Raw genomic sequence first — 16,558 nt, 5'->3', positions numbered from 1 at the left:
AGATATCACTATACAGTGATAAGCCGCCATTGTCCTATATCGTTGTCGTGTAACTGTATGTGTGTTTTTGTTTGTCATGTGCAAAAAATATTTAAATAATAATTAATAAAATTGATAGACTGTTTTTTAAGACTTTCCGATTAGCTACAAAAATAACGTGATTCTATGTTTCCATGTGTTCGTTATGATTTAAGGAGATTATTCAAAGATACGGGTAATTTTGTTACTTAGAGTAGGCACAAAATTGCAAGAACGACATCAAATACGTGCTCTTAGGTAGCATATTCAAATCAATCAGAAGAGGCATTAAGCGGGAGGCCTGCTGGCTCAGATAAATCGAAAATGGATTTTAATGTAAGACCTGAATTCAGAGCGGGATTCAATGAACGCCGCCAATAAGATATTGTTGACCTAAAAAAACCTTTGTCTGTTTAAAGTTACAAGTCATTGTTGAAAAAATAAATGAAGTTAAAATAATTTATGTATTTTATTGGTGAAAATAATAATATGTAACCTGAACAATACTTGTAACGTATATTATTAGAAAATAAATTACATTTTCTGGGACGATACTTTATAATAATATCTTGAACCATAAATTAGAGGAGAGTCGACATTTACGCTATTATTAGAACAGCAGGGTCCCGGACAGGCACTTGTCCGTCGATCTCAGACCTTTTCAAGTGTCTACCCGGCTCATTAAAAGTTTCTGCAAGAAATAAAACATGTCTTTAAAACTTCGTCATTCCTTATATTATGTTGCTAATGAAATTTAGTAATGAAGTCCCTTTTGTTATCTAGGTGTGGGGCAGATTGCACATGTTTTGTGATCAATTTTCATAAGGGCTTTATACGATCAGCCTTTTATATTTTAGCCTTAGCCTTTATTCTGTTTCTGTAATAAGAATCAAAGTAAATACTCTTTATACGTTAACCACTACACGAAGCATATGTTCAACTGCGAATTTACAAAAATGAGCTGAATATTTTAACGTACAAGGAAAACATGACACGGTACCACAGATAAAATACTTTTTGCGTTCTGAAGCTGTTAGAGATCGTTAAGGCAGACGAATGGCATTGCCGCATTTAGTATTTGCATAGAATATACAGGTTTAGTACGCGGCACGTGTGGTACGCTCTGAGAGAGTTTAAAAAAGTTTAATATGGGTTCTGTATTTATTGACCAAGCTGTCTGCTACTTTTCTAGACGGTACAAATTTAAATATTAAAGTAATAAATTACCTACTAGTTAATAAAATAAAACAAAATATCAACTAACACTCTTTAATTTGTAGAAGTTTGTGATAATGTTTAAAATATACTATATACAGTTTTTCTTAACAATTATAATATCATACATGCTCCAATAAGTGAAGGTGAACATGATGAGGAAACCAGCATATTCAAGAATCAAGCCGCAAAGCTGACAGAGTGGGTCATAAGCTGAACCCATATAGGAGGCCTGTCAGTCCTTGTAGCGGTAACAAATATGGACTGATGATGATAATGGTGATGGTTTCAGACTTAAGTATTAAGTTTAAATCTCATCCTTTCAATTCTCCACATTGTTCTAGGCACTACATAATTCATGATAAAAAATTTAAATAGAATAATGAGAATTCAGAACAAATTGTGAGCACTAACAACGTTTAAGACAGTTATGCATATAATTCCTTTGCACTAATTTTAACAGGATGTTGTATCATACCAACCATCAATAATCCGACACTTCATATCTGACAAATTTTATGGGAAATCAAACCATAAAGAAAATAAAGCAAAATGATTGCCAGTAAATTCCTTGCGAGCATATTTCGACAATGGTAGCAGTAAACCCAGTATGTTTTTATGTTCGGACAGAAAGGACTTGGAGGGTTCGATGTTAATGTGGTAATTTATAACGTTATGTCGTAAAAATAGCTCCTCAATACTTCCTCAAGTTACTCTTTAATTTACTCCAAGGTAATAACTAATAGCTTGTTATTAGTTCACAATTTTCACATAAAATTTGACATTGAATCTTATTCGCTGTTACGTATGCAGTTTTTGTTTATGTAGTGCATTAAGGTGCTTATTTATTATTTTCAAGTTTGTGTCGTTAAAAAATACTATTTAGCAAACTAGAAGTGGCATTTTTTACCACAGATCACCACAACGTGTTCTACCACCGATCACCACAACCTATTCTCTTATATTTCTATAGAGTTATTGCCAGTCGAGCACGCTTAGGCACGAATAGAAATAGCTCGCATCGTGGGAAGTACCACACCTCCAGAGAAGATCAGCTTGAAACAGTAGAATTTCATCCGAATGTTACGGTGTTTCGTACGGTGAGTGAGAGCCATAACTCCTTTTCTTTTCCTTTCCCATTCCAGTACATTCCATTACTCCCATAGTCAATAAATTCCTTATTCCTTCTCCCTTAAAAGCTTGTAACGCATTACAAATGGATCTGCTAATATTGTTGTAAATGTGTTCCTGAGAACATTTAAATCAATCAATACTATCTTCGTTATTAGTCATTAGAATGTAATGAATTAAGAATTTTTTATTTTTATATTACAGTGTTGTTAAAATAATGTCAAAGTGATAAAGTGAATGGCGTCGTGAAGTGGCAGTAAGCCGCAAATAGATAACAAAGTTTTGCGATGTAGGTTAGTCTTGTGACGTCATCGATCAACGTAGTGACGTAATACGGGCACCTTGCAACTGTTTATACGTGTTATGTATTAATATCATTTTTCACTGAGACACAACGTACAGCGCAATTTCTTTTTTACCGAAGTTCCCTAGAACGGAGATGGTTCTCGGTTCTACTGTTTTTTTATGTTTAGTTACTCGGTAACTCTTTAGGTTTTTAATGGATGGACGTGTATATTTTTGTCTTTGATAAAAAAATTATTGACATTTAGGCTGATTTTTTAATTTGAAATGGTAGATTTCTCCCTAGGAATTTCCAACCTTTTATGTATTAAAGATTTATTTGTATTTGTTGAATAGAGAAATTTCAATTAAGTTATATATGTTTTAAAGACATACTTTAAGACCCGAAAAAATATGAAAAATTTGTGATTGCTATACGCATCTTATCTAAATAGGATTTTTATTATTTCTAATCAAATTCCTTGTCTATTACTAACATTGATTTTAACTATAGTACCATATTATTCACATTTACCATGAGTAATATGTATATAGCATAGTATGATAGGCTTTAAGGGTAGTTAACAATTTTTTGGAAATAAAATTGGTTTTTATATTCATTTTGCTTTATTTTCGCTCAATTTGCAATTGAATTCTGTTCAATTTAAAAGGCTGGATCGTTCGAGCTTGGTTAAAATTGCGATGGAAAATTATAAGTGCCCTTCATAATGTGAGTTGTACAAACCTTTTCAATCTGGAGTGTGGAGTAAGGTTGGAAACATTGTTATTATAACTTGACTAGCTTATATTTAAGAGCTGCTACATTAAATGTCTAATAGTTATATATAAATACATATTTACTTATTTATTTAATTATTGTTTATAGTAGGTACATATTAATCGGTGAATAACAAAAAAAAAAATATAACAATAAATTGCCAGTATTTAAAAGACCGCCTCCTTGGCACAGTGGTTAAGGTGTGAGCGTAGAACCAAGGTTCGATTCCCGGTGGGGACGCACAAAAAAATAATGTCTCGGTCTAGCAGGACACAGAAGGCTGATCGCCTACTTGTCTCAAAAGAAAATCGATCAGTGAAACAGATGTATATCATCTGCCCCATACCCCACTAGCGGACACGGGACTTCACTTTTTATAAAAAATACCATGCTGGACGTATGTACTAAATAGAGTAAACGTATGTTTGTATGTTATGTCATAAAAGTATGCTAGTACTAATTTTACTAAACTAGCTTTCTGAATGCGGCTTCGCCCGTGCCCTCAAAGGAAAATTGCAAAGTTCCCTCATAGGCGTGGAGGAGAGAAACAGACAGAGTTACTAGTATTAGTAGGGATTTCACTGATATATATTAAAATTTCGTAAGTTTTACTTCATTTTCCTGTGGAGTTAGGAGTTTTAGTATTCCATGCAACATCCTTCCAATATCCTTCTACGTACGTTATGCCAGAACAGATACGATATTGGGAACATAAATCTTTCTCAAAGGCGACAACTCGTTGTTGATAGCATTTGCTTAGTTTTGGTTGACCTTAATGCGTCTGAGCTATTTGCTTATACAAGCATATCCAGCAACATAATGTCACACTGAATTTTGTGATCAATTTATTAGTATGAGTTGCGTGTTGAAAGTTTTTACACGGTTTTATTAGCTTCTCATGTATATTTGTGTTTCAATTGCGACTCCTTTAAGCTAGATTTGACCCATTTTAAACGGAACGGAAAATTAATATCAAACTATGTACACTTATCACGCATTAGTGACATTTCAATAATTTCATCAGTTTATATTTTTACTCTGATTAGGATCGCCGGGATTAAAGAATTTCCATACGTGAGTAATATTTTTATAGAGCAATTGAGACAATTTAGTTCACTTGAATCATTAAAGCGTGTTTTTAATTATTTTTAACTACGTTTGAGTTAAAATGAAAGGTTTACCTACCTATAATTCTTCTTCATTTATCTTCTCTAAAATTTGTCAAAGTAAGCTTCTTTATGTGATAGTTGGCAAGAGCTGGTGGATCGCCTGATGATAATAAAACATCACCGTTTATAATTTGCAGAGGTTATATACTTGCAAATGGATTGCCAGCTTTGTTGGAACAGGGATAGGGAAAGGATTGATGGAGGGAATAAAGGGAAGAACTAGGAGAGTAAGGAAAAGAATACAAGCCTCCGGGAGCTATTCTATATTGTAGTATACTATAGTACATAAAAATAATTTATTTATAAAGAAATTGTTATGAAAAAATTGTTTGTTTACATTCTGTTTGTATCAAACACTTCTGTTATCTATTTTCAACCTGAATACAGAATTGTTTTCCTTTGTTTGTTTGTTCGCAAACAACACTATTTCGTGGCCTTTTTTGCGTAGATTAATGTGAAATATATTCATATTTATTGGGTAAGTTTCAGTAGATTTCCACATAGATTATGTTGACTTTATGCGATATTCAAGCCTCTTTTTGCCTAACTTTAGTAATTTTATAAAAAGATCATCAAATTATACTACCCGTGTAATTTACTTCATATCGTTACTAGAGTTTATACCTAATTTATGAAACAGTATCTGTATTCGTCTAAGCAGATGACAGAATCATAAAAGATTTGTCATACAATAGAGTTGCAGTATTTATATTGTTATGTTCGTTCAAACGCGTTGCAGGTTTGTATGAATAAATTAATGTAATTCAAGTGAATACTTGTTGTTGTAATCCTAAATTTTGTGCTAATGCAACAAAATTAAAGAGGATTAAATAAAATCCAATTAAAAGACGGAATTCGAAACTGTCTTTCGTACAAAAAAAAAACGAAATTTCAAATTTTTATAAACATTTTAGTGTAGCAAAACTCATCGATAAAATTACAATATAGTCATTGAAATAATCTTTCATATTAGTTAATTCAATCGGGGTGCCCCTTATGCACATAAAAACGAAAGAGTAGAAGAAATTCAATTACTGAGATGGGACCATTGGTAGCCAAATGGTCAGGAATCGCTGTACAAAAGACAATGTTAAAATTTTACCAACATGATGCTCCTTTAAAACGACAATGTGGAGTCTTCAAATATTTCATGTATGCTTCATAAACTATAATGCAATGTATAAAATGTCTGGCGGAGACAAAGCGTCGCAGCTGGTGTATCCAAACATATCCTCTGCACCTGGGATTTAATGCACAAATTGTGTTCGCACTTAACTCTATAGTCATATGTCACATTTAAATGTCGAATGTGAGATATTAATCGATGCTCATGTTGTTTTTTATTTTTACATAAGATTTTGGATGAAATATCAAAAAATACTTTTTCTCTCATCATATTAGGAAAATATAAATAATGAAAAGTTATGGAAATATTTTATTATCAAGAGAATGTCTGTCTGTCTTCATTAGTAACATGTGGATCCCTGAATATATAAAATTGTTTCGCTTCGTAGTTGCATATTATCTTCAATACATCTTTATATTCAGAATGATCTTATTTGGGTTTCATACCTATGCATTGAAAGACAATTTACTGAAATCTCTGCTTGTCTCTGGAATCGGAGACTTCAAGTTGAATATATTTTAAACGTTAGCAGCTAATGTCATGGCTGCTTTAATATCTATACTACGAGTAATATTTTAAAGCTGAAGAATTTGTTTGCTTGCTTGAACGCGAAACGTGAATCTCAGGAACTACTGGTCCGATTTGAAAAATTCATTCAGTTTTAGATAGCCCATTTATTGAGGAAGGCTATATGCTATTTATGTACCACGGGTGAAGCCGGGGTGGACCGCCAGTCAAGTATATACATACAAGATAAACATTCGAAATTATGTTTCCACACATTAAAATTGCACTAAGGCAAACAAACAATGATATTTTCTCGACTCAATGTCGACTGGTTTCATTATATCATTTCATTATATCATCACTGAGTTCGCGTAATTCCAAACAGTATTAAAGCCATTTTAAAAGGTTTCATTCGACTGACGAAAAGCTTTTACCCCTTTCGGATTACTCGAAACCCGTCCTTCATTTGTCAGCATATTTTGAAATTTGGGTGGACATAATATTTCTGGCATATATGTACAGATATGTTACAGTTAAAATTCGTTTTATGTTAGAATGATGGCCATAATAAAATTGATAGGTTTTTTTTTAAATATTTAAACCTACTAATAATTTTTTAAGAAACTGATTACTGAACATCATGAAAATTTAATCTTATCGTATAATGAAAGGATAAATGAAAAATAAAATGCTATAATATTTCTTTCTCATACTACTCATACATACATGAATATAATGTTATCGCTTCCCTAGAGATTGTATCAGTCATTTTCGGTTTAGTGTAAAATTGATGGATGACGTGTCAGATGTAGTGGCCGAATATCCGAATATATATAATCGAATATAATATATATAATATATCAATATATTATTTTATTAAAACATATGTAATGTAATGTTCCATTATGATTGTAACTGCAAATAGATACTTTATATATATATGTATGTATGATAAAAATTCAATTGTATTGTTCAACCTTTTACCAGCCGCACAGTTCCAACATCGGACCACCAGCCGTAAAAACCAATACCATCCGCACCATCTGGATGGTTGGCGGTCCAGCACCGTACGCTTCACCCGCAACTTCTTTCCGCGTACGGTGAAGCTTTGGAACGATTTACCAGCTACGGTGTTCCCGAACAATTACGACATTGGGGCCTTCCAGAAAAGAGCGTATATGTCCCTGAAAGGCCGGCAAAGCACTTGTAACACCTCTAGTGTTGCAAGTGTTTATGGGCGGTGGTGACCACTTAACATCAGGTGGCCCACCTGCTCCTTTGCTTGCTCTGCTATAAAAAAAATGATAAAAAAGTTATATAACAAATTGCCACAAACTGATAGAATGTTTAATTTGAATCAAAACTTGAATGCAGATAATACTCGAATTAAAATCCTGAACATTTTTTCTATTAATTTTTCGTACAAATGAATGTTTTTTAGGAATATGACTTTAGTTCTTTTTCCGTAGCCAGCCGTATCTAATAATATTCCTCTAGGGTAGGTGAGGTATTATCACTCCGGTTTCTAAAATGATACCAAATGTGAACAATTTCTAACCAAATCCAATCGGTTGGAACTCACATGCAGCTATCCAGTAAAAAAACTAAAAAAGATATATAGTTTGAAAAATTATTTCAGTGTCAGATAGCCCATTTATTGAGGAAGCCTTTATATAAGCCACGGGCGAAGCCGCGGCGGACCGCTAGTATAACATGAAATATTTTGAAAAAAGAATAGAGAATGTAGTAAGTAGAGCAGTATACTCTACTTCCTGTATTGATTTTAACAATTATTGCAATTAATGAGTTTTCGCTTCACGGGGTCGAAACACAAGGCTGCAGAACATACGTAGCTCATAAATAGCATAGCAAGCTTACGAATAACATTTGACAAAAAACAAAAAGCTTTAAATGCCTGGACTGCCACCATCCTGCAGGACGCGACTGACCGTGCTCCCAATACATTTAAGATAATCTCATTTTAGGATTCTAGACCGATTTGTTTTACGAGGACGCCAATCGAATAATAAGTTCGTGATTAACCTAAAAGCCAGGTAATGCGATTACCGTAGCCGTTGGAAATTCACAAAAATTAGCTCCTGTATAGTGTTTCTATTTCTAGAAAGATTTTAACGGTTCGTAATTACAGTTTTCGATATTGAATTAGATGTGTTTTAAATATTTGTGTAAATGTATTTTTATTTTATGCTGTTTTTACCCAATCGCGACTGTAGTATGGTTATGTTTGTTGAGTATGTTTATTTGTTTGGCACGCCATAGAGACTAAACGGCTTATCGGATTTTTTGATTTACAACTAGTTTTATGATCAGCTTTGATAGCATTGCTTCCTTAATAGCAGAGCAAACAAAGGGGCAGATGGATCACCTGATGTTAAATCGTCACCACCGCCCATGTTATCTTATAACAATCTTTTGTTTATGGCCCTAATATCGTAATTGTTCGGTAACACCGCAAGTGGTAGATCGTTTCGAGGCAACAACCATCCAAATGGTGGAAGCGTGCGGCTGGTATAATATCTTCGAAATATGAAACAAATTTATCAGATTTACGCAATTCGCTTTGTACATATATGTATGTGTCTGTAATGCATTGATTGTATTATATTGAAAAAGTGCTAATGTTCAATCTACAAGTATCATATAAAATGAGCCATCCACCAGCCTTTCAATGGCGTCATAAACAAAGTTTTAGTGTCCTTTCATGCACAGTTATATCTCTATACACGTCGCTTTGATGAATAATGACACGGCGCTCGGGTACTGAGCAACTTTGCCGGTTCGGGTTTAAAGGTCGATAAATCATTTTGTCAGTGTCACTTTATATAGCAGTTTTGTTAACTAGATAACTTTTTGTTTTTAATCACGCAGCTGAACCGAACACGTGTGACGGGAGTTATTAGGATTTAGGGTAGTTATCTTTTATAGTATATTATTTACAAGCTACGGTTTGACTTGCTTGGTACCCCGTTAAAATGTAGCCTATTTGTTAATTCAGACTATCTCAGTACCAAATTTAATACAGATCCCAAAAGTGGTTTTTGAGAGAAAGAGTATTATCATCATCATCAGCCCATATATGTTCCCACTGCTGGGACACAGGCCTCCTATGAGGGTTATACATCCATACATTCTTAAAATCTTTCGTGTTAATAATATTGATAGGCTGTTAGCGGTATACAGTTATGTCTATTTGTTTCTTAAAGGGATAGCTCTTTTATGAAACAGCAGCTCTTTAAGAAGAAGCAGCAGCAGATCAGCTAAAAGCGACATGCTCCAGAATATACCTATTCTAGTTATATCGGATTACATATAATTCACAAAGATACATCACAAAAGTCATACTTATATACGTTCAATCGTTTTAATTTATCTTAATTTAATTCATCAAATTATTCTGTATTCTTATGCAGCATGGTAGTTAGTTTTCTAAAAAATTATTTCTTCATATTTGTCTTCTCTGTAAACATCTAACATTATTATAAAAAAGGTTATCATTATAAGTTCAAATTCTTGGAAATGTGCAATCCATCAATAAGCGTTATTGCTTACTCAAATATATCTTGGAAACTGTTTGTTGGTTTAACAAGGAAAGTTGATGGAAAAGTTTTAAGATCTTAAGGGAAATGGAAGCGAAAGATTAATCCGCGGCATTTTTGCTGAGGAAATAATTTCGGTGAAAGTTTGTGGTCAGGACAATAGACCAAACTGTTCGTGGATCGTTTCAGAGTTTTACGAGGCATGGAAATTATAAGAGGCGTGTTCTCTACTATAAGAGTAAATTTAAATTATCTGTAACATACATAGTTTATATTTCAAGCCTGCCATGCATCAGCTGTTGTGACTTATCATACCCACTAATTATTATATAGTACGTATAAAATGTATTCGTTCTTTCGTTAAGCATTAGTTACCCAAATTTATATATTTGTTTGAGTGTATATATTGCATACATTTCCTATATTTACTCACATTCTAAGAGGCATATTACGAGATAATCTTGAGTTGCCTGATATATTTTTTGTCAGCTGATTAAAACTTCACAAATTAAGACAATAAGGCATAGCAGACAGGAATTAAAAAGCAGATGAGCTAATTTTCTACTTCACACGGCTTTCTTGAGTCGACGTAGGTAATAAAAATAATTGCATTAGTGTCTTTGAGAGGACGTCGCAAATTCAATTACGGAACGAACTGGCGATGTGCTGGCGACATGCAATCTATCTTTTTATTAAATTCCTTATTAGACTTACGTAATGGATTTATTGTGCATATAGACTTGCAAGCTTTGTTTGTTTGTAAGTACTTTTATCAGATACATATATAGCTTTTCGCTCGCTACGCCTTTCGCTTCGCAAAAAAAAATTCTTTGGGAACAAGTCACTCTCTAACCTTTTAATTATTTTCAGACATGTATAGAATCACTCGGTTGTGACATGAAGGAAAGACAAAAAAAGACACACACTTTCGCATTTATAATATTAATGACGATGTCGTTTTTTTTTGTTTAAAATTCAATTAAAATGAGTGCGTGGCACGAGTGGTATGAGCTTTTGCGGCCACATTTTCACTTGTTATCCGTTGTAGTTTTAATTATATTAAAAATATGTTTGGATCCAATATATGGTAAATTATATATAAAGAAAAATAAATGAATAAAATTTATTTAATTTTCCTTTTAATTCTAAAAAATAGGTGATGTATTTGGTCTAATGTTAATAATACCTTCCTTCACGCTTTACTCTCTAAAGCTGTATTTGCAATAGAGTAAGAAAAGGAAACTTAAAAAATCGCCTTTTTCTTACTTATATGAAATGTTATTTGTTATGGCAGCGTGTGTAACCATGTTCTCAGCATCAATAACGAACATAGCAAGTTAAAAGGTTTCTGACGTTTATTGCACCGACCTCCTTTGATTTGCTTCATTTACTTTATGCTAGGAAAGTAATTTAGTTAATGTAAGGGAGCAATGACTGAAAAGTTTGTGTTGCATTATATGATTTTGATAAAAAGATATTCCTTGTCGTTAAGGAAGTTTGACGTATACGATAACGTTTTATATTACATCGAATATATATTTAATAACAAAACTGCAGATAATTTAATCTCCTTAGTTAAAACATAATCGTAAATATTTTTTATTATAAAATCTGACGTTTTACTTTAATATTTACCTTTAATATGAAAATGAGTGGCTCGGTATGAAGCGCTTAAATCAAATAAAGTTTAGTCGCTAATAACCGAACAAACCATATTATATACCAATGTTTTACGGAGAATAATACAACCTTTCCAATTTTTTATTAATTAATACACATTATTAAATTATGAGACTAAACGATAAGATAGAATCTTAATAAACAAGTGATGCATACTTTGTGGTAATTCTTATTTGTAATGCATACTTTGTGGTATTTGATTAATTTCAAATCGCCAATTCGTTATGTTACGACAGGTCTTAATTTTCTTTCCTCTTTATCCTAATGGATATTGCTTTTTCTTGAACTAATTTGCCGTGTTTGGCATTTTTGTTGTTATTTTCCTTTCCGACCAACGTTAAATATATATTCAAAATATTCGGAACATTCACAAACAATTTAATTAATGTTTTGTTAATACAGTCCTACCAATTATTTCGTATATTATGTTCGAATTTTTATTTTTCAATAACGTGAAGTTCGTTGACCGCTTATGGAGTGATAATTTCTTTAACGGAAAAGTAGGTGATCATCGTGATGACCCACAGATATTTTTTTGACCTTCCCCATCGGGAATCGAACCCAGGAAAACTTAGTCCTGCGCTCACGCGTAAATCACTGTACGAGGGGGACGTTAATCGCTTATTATCAATGGCTGAAGGTGCAATTTTTCAGCTCGGATAAGCACTTTTACAAATAAATCTCGTTTAATCCATTCATCTAATTTAAGCATTTAATTCTACGCACTTGATTATGCCATTTGTGAATACAAAAAAAAATAAAGAAACCATATGGTAAAGTTATTTAATTACTAGAAATTATATCTAATTTATGTACATCGCAGTTTATTGTTCAAGGTGCCTCATCTCCTCGTAGCGGTAAGTACTGATTACGTCGGTTATAATACGAGCGACGTTGGTACATTGGTTCCACAAAAGACCTGGATTGAGCTTGCTGGGGCTGCTCTTGCGACTGTCCTACTGGAATAGGAGTTACTGAATAGCCAGCCGCTACCAAAGCTGCGAACTCTTCAGGAGTATACGCTTTGTTGTTCCTCGGAGGAGGCAACTGCGATCTCTGCTCATCCAAATTTTGATTTTGCTGTTCAATATTCACTTGCTCCGAACTCGATGCTTGTTCTATCCTGTATGGTTGGTCCCTATACTGTTGATCGATTTTAGACTGATCTATCCTTACTACCGGACGAAGGACCTTTTTGGGTGCAATATTTTTGCTGACGTAAATTGCAGATAGGGGAGTCTTCGTCGCCTCAATTGCTCGCGGTTGCTCTTTTATTGCTGGAGCAGGTATTTCGTATCTTCGCGCCTCGTTTTGTCGATAGACTGGTCGATAATAATATTGATCGGCAATTTGAACTGGTCGTTGGGCAGATGACAAACTTTCTTGAATAGCTTGAGCCTTTTCTGGTTCTGGAAAACGTTTCAGATACGTGACAGGCCTTTCATTTGATAGAAAACGAGGTTGCTCTTGCCTCAATAGAGCTCTTGGCGTGTCTACAATTCTGAACTGTTTTGGTGTTGCTTCTTGTTGTTGATATTGAGGAGCAACACGATATAGGGGGCTTAAATTTTGCAATTTTGGTGCTGGAACAACTTTGAGACCTTGGGCTTCAGGACGTTCGTATAAAGGTTGTTGTACCGATGACTGGGCTGGTTGTAAGGTCACGTAACGAAGAGTCTGCGGGATCCGCTGGTTTTGCTGAATTTGACGGTATTGTTGTTGTTGAATTTGTTGCTGTTGGGCTTGTTGCTGTTGAACATTTGTTGTTTCTATTAAGTATTGTTGTGGAGCAACTGTCGGTTGAGGCGCGACGTGGATTTTTGGGCGCAGTTTTGTTGGCTTTTTACTGGGTTTGGTGATATATTGTTCGATCTGAAAATATAATTTGTGCTAAATTTAGTAATAATTTTTGTAACCTGAGTTATTAGAACAATAATATTATTTCAATTTTCATACATAAGCGTGTTAACAGTAGTTTTGAATAAAAAATGCAAGCATTATGATACATTTACAAATTGTAATATGAAAATACCTGCTGATACTGTGGGGCCGCTGTCTGAGTAACGATTTGGGGAGCTTGCGTTTGCGCATATGCTTGAGGTCTCTGCACTGTGTGACTCAACAATGCCAATAGATCCTGGTCGTACGCCGCTGCTGCGTTGGCCCCATTGTCACTGACTGACAGGGCAGCCCCAACGGAGGCCTCTCCACCATTCGAGGAATAGTGTGGCCTTGCGATTACTGCGTGTGACGGTGGGGCTATCTGCTAAAAGTTTATTTTTATTTTAAATAAGGGTTATATTTCTCCTAAAAAAAGGATAAATCTTTCAAATATAGCTCTACTTGTTAAATATTGCTCTGCTTTATTGAAACAAGATATTTTAGACAGTAATAAAAATAAAAGAAAATATGTTTATGAAATATATAGAATTGAAAGATTAAATTCAAATTGATTAACAAGAAACGTGCATATAGAAGTTATTGGTCTGTACCATATTCGTAGTTTAATAGTTTTATGATAGGTATATTTACACCTTCGTTAAAAAGTCTTAACATAATTGAGATTTATGCATACTTGTCGTTGAACTTGAGGGTCTATATAATAGAACTGCTGCAAGTTCTGCTTATGTTCCTGCTGGGGGTTGTGGTACAACTGCTGCAACTGCTGGTTGCTAGATAGAGGCGCTTTTCTCTCCGGTTGAAGTTCCAGCAACTCTTGTGCGTTTACTGAGAACACTTGTCCTGGGCGGTATTGTTCGTCTCTGTATAAAAAATATTTTATTATTTGAGGAGAAATATTTTTAAACGTAATATATGGGAATAATGTTTATTAACACAAAAACGACCTTCAGCAAATCATTTAATTCTAACGGTGTGGAAAAATGTATATAAAAATGTAAGTGATAGAAAGTGTTTACAATTTTCTAATCACAAACTATAACGCTTTTGATAATGCCTTGGTGAACATTTAAATTTCCAATTTAAAATTGGAGCTTCCTAATCTTTTATTTTTGCTTCTCTTATTAAATTCTTACCTTTATAAAGTATAAAATTAATCATAAATATGTAGTATATTAAACGAGAAAGCCAAAAGCAAATTATCGTTGCTACGACAGCTGTTTTTGATTTGAAAAGGATTAATTCCGAGAAGTTGAAACTCCCGTAAACACGAAAAGCCAAAACATTAATGAATTATCTCACTGTAATCAGTTATTCAGTTGGTTTGAATTCGAGCAGTATCTGAATTGATTGATGTCGGATAGAAACAATTTTAGAATTATTTGAGTCTTTTCCATGTTACTAAATAGTCATTCCCAAAAACGGTGTGTTAAATGTTTAAAAAATGTTACCTCGCAGCTTTGTCATCATCTTGTGGTTCTTCTACAGGTGCCACAGGCTCCTGAAATAAACAAAAGCCAAGGATATTATTTGAAAATGAATTATGTACACACAGTGTATGTGGGAGTGAAACACGATTCGGCATTAATTCAGTCCATAACTTTATTTCCGTTGTCAATCCTTTCCATAACCTTTACTTCTTACTAGCTGTTCGCCCCGGCTTCGCCCGTGGTACATATATAGTCTATGTTACTCGTGGATAATGTAGCTTTCGAATGGTGAAAGAATTTTGAAAATCGTTCCAGTAGGTTTTGAGCCTATTCATTACAACCAAACAAACAAAGTTTTCCTCTTTATAATATTAGTGTAGAAAAGCGTGCAACACATATACAGAAGTTATTCTGATGTTTATAGACGGTGGTGATCGTTTACCATCAACCGAATTACCAGGTCAGCTGCTCGTAGAAATTAGAAAAACATCTCTAGACTTCGAAATTTACAGTACAATGGCTAAACACTACACAATTTAATATTATAATGAGAATATATATTATTGGATGGCACACATTATTAAAGGTAGTTTCATCTAATTATTGTTGCATTATCTGTAAAAAATTACAAAACAGGGAACTATAAAATCTAACAATCGTATGTAATTGTCAAATAATTATCTGTGTAACGCGTTCACATCGTAATATATAGTGTAATTAGGTGTTGCATTAGATACACATTCTAGTGAAAGTGTTAAATATCTAACAATGCATTTCTATCATTAGACTGAGGTTTTTAGAGATAATAAGTGTATCAAATGCAGATATTACAAATAAGGAAGGAATTAAGAAGTATTCTTAGTAACCATAATTAATTTAATACCTGTAGAATGTATTTTAGTTTTTATTGTATGTTGTATCAATCATCTCATCATTTCAATACAGAATTCCAATATATAAATATCCGTCCGTTAATATCTTGAAAAACATCAAAAAATAATTTCACCCTTGATATTTTTTCATATGAGTTTTCAATTTACTTACTTATTATTTTGTTTATCTTTATATCTGTATCAACAATATTACAATACTAATAAGTAGTAGACTCAATTCATAAATGGTTCACAAATCTCTTCAGTTATCTTAGCAAAACTTAATTAGGAAACATGAGTTAGAGTCAACATTGGCTTTTCACCCATATTTACATTACGTTAATGTTATCTCATATTTCGAAGCTATTAGCATAATTAGATATTCCATGGCAATTGTTAGATTTTCGTAACAAAGAAACAGTTTTAATGGCGTCCTATCGTTTCGTCACTGCCATTAAAACATCACGAAATGATAGTTTGTTACCAGCGCAAAGTAAGCGCGCTGTTTACTCGACTCACCGTCGTGGAATGTCCCCTAATGTTGTAATAATTACACAAAAAAGCAAGCGTGAAACATAATCTAAGCAGAACGCTGACACGAATTGATTATAATTTGCGATATAAGATGGCCTAACGAAAATACTTTGGCATTTACGACTGCTATGCTCATCGACCGCCTTTTAAATATGACTTCACAACAGGAAGACTTGGTTTCGGTTTGTCAATTATAGCGAAAGGTGTAAATTGATTCATGTTGAATTAAAATTATCTTAAAATGAAATCATATAACAGCGAAACCGAACAAATATGAACTTAGTTAGTTTATGAGAAAACATATTTAATTTGAGATCATTTCAATGCTTTGAAGAACTCTTGAAATTGTAAATAGTATTG

General features: G+C 33.4%; 1 protein-coding gene across 2 annotated transcripts in view; it reads right to left on the bottom strand.

Moving 5' to 3' along the window:
- Nucleotides 1-12,230: 12,230 nt before the first annotated feature.
- LOC119828901 (mediator of RNA polymerase II transcription subunit 15-like) overlaps nt 12,231-16,558 on the bottom strand; it is a 35,590-nt gene continuing 31,262 nt past the window's right edge. The window contains exons 3-6 of one of the 2 annotated variants that reach the window (XM_038351208.1): nt 14,814-14,863; nt 14,039-14,225; nt 13,496-13,729; nt 12,231-13,335 (exon numbers count right to left, since the gene is read on the bottom strand). In XM_038351208.1, the coding sequence (XP_038207136.1) occupies nt 12,295-13,335; nt 13,496-13,729; nt 14,039-14,225; nt 14,814-14,863 (1,512 nt within the window). In that variant the 3' untranslated portion in view covers nt 12,231-12,294. The remainder of the gene's footprint in view (nt 13,336-13,495; nt 13,730-14,038; nt 14,226-14,813; nt 14,864-16,558) is intronic. The other variant, XM_038351210.1, reaches the window with a different exon arrangement.

Source organism: Zerene cesonia, chromosome 9, assembly GCF_012273895.1.
Source record: "Zerene cesonia ecotype Mississippi chromosome 9, Zerene_cesonia_1.1, whole genome shotgun sequence".
Classification (NCBI taxonomy): domain Eukaryota; kingdom Metazoa; phylum Arthropoda; class Insecta; order Lepidoptera; family Pieridae; genus Zerene; species Zerene cesonia.
Note: the sequence above shows the minus strand (reverse complement) of the source record. Positions and strands in the feature narration are given on the sequence as shown.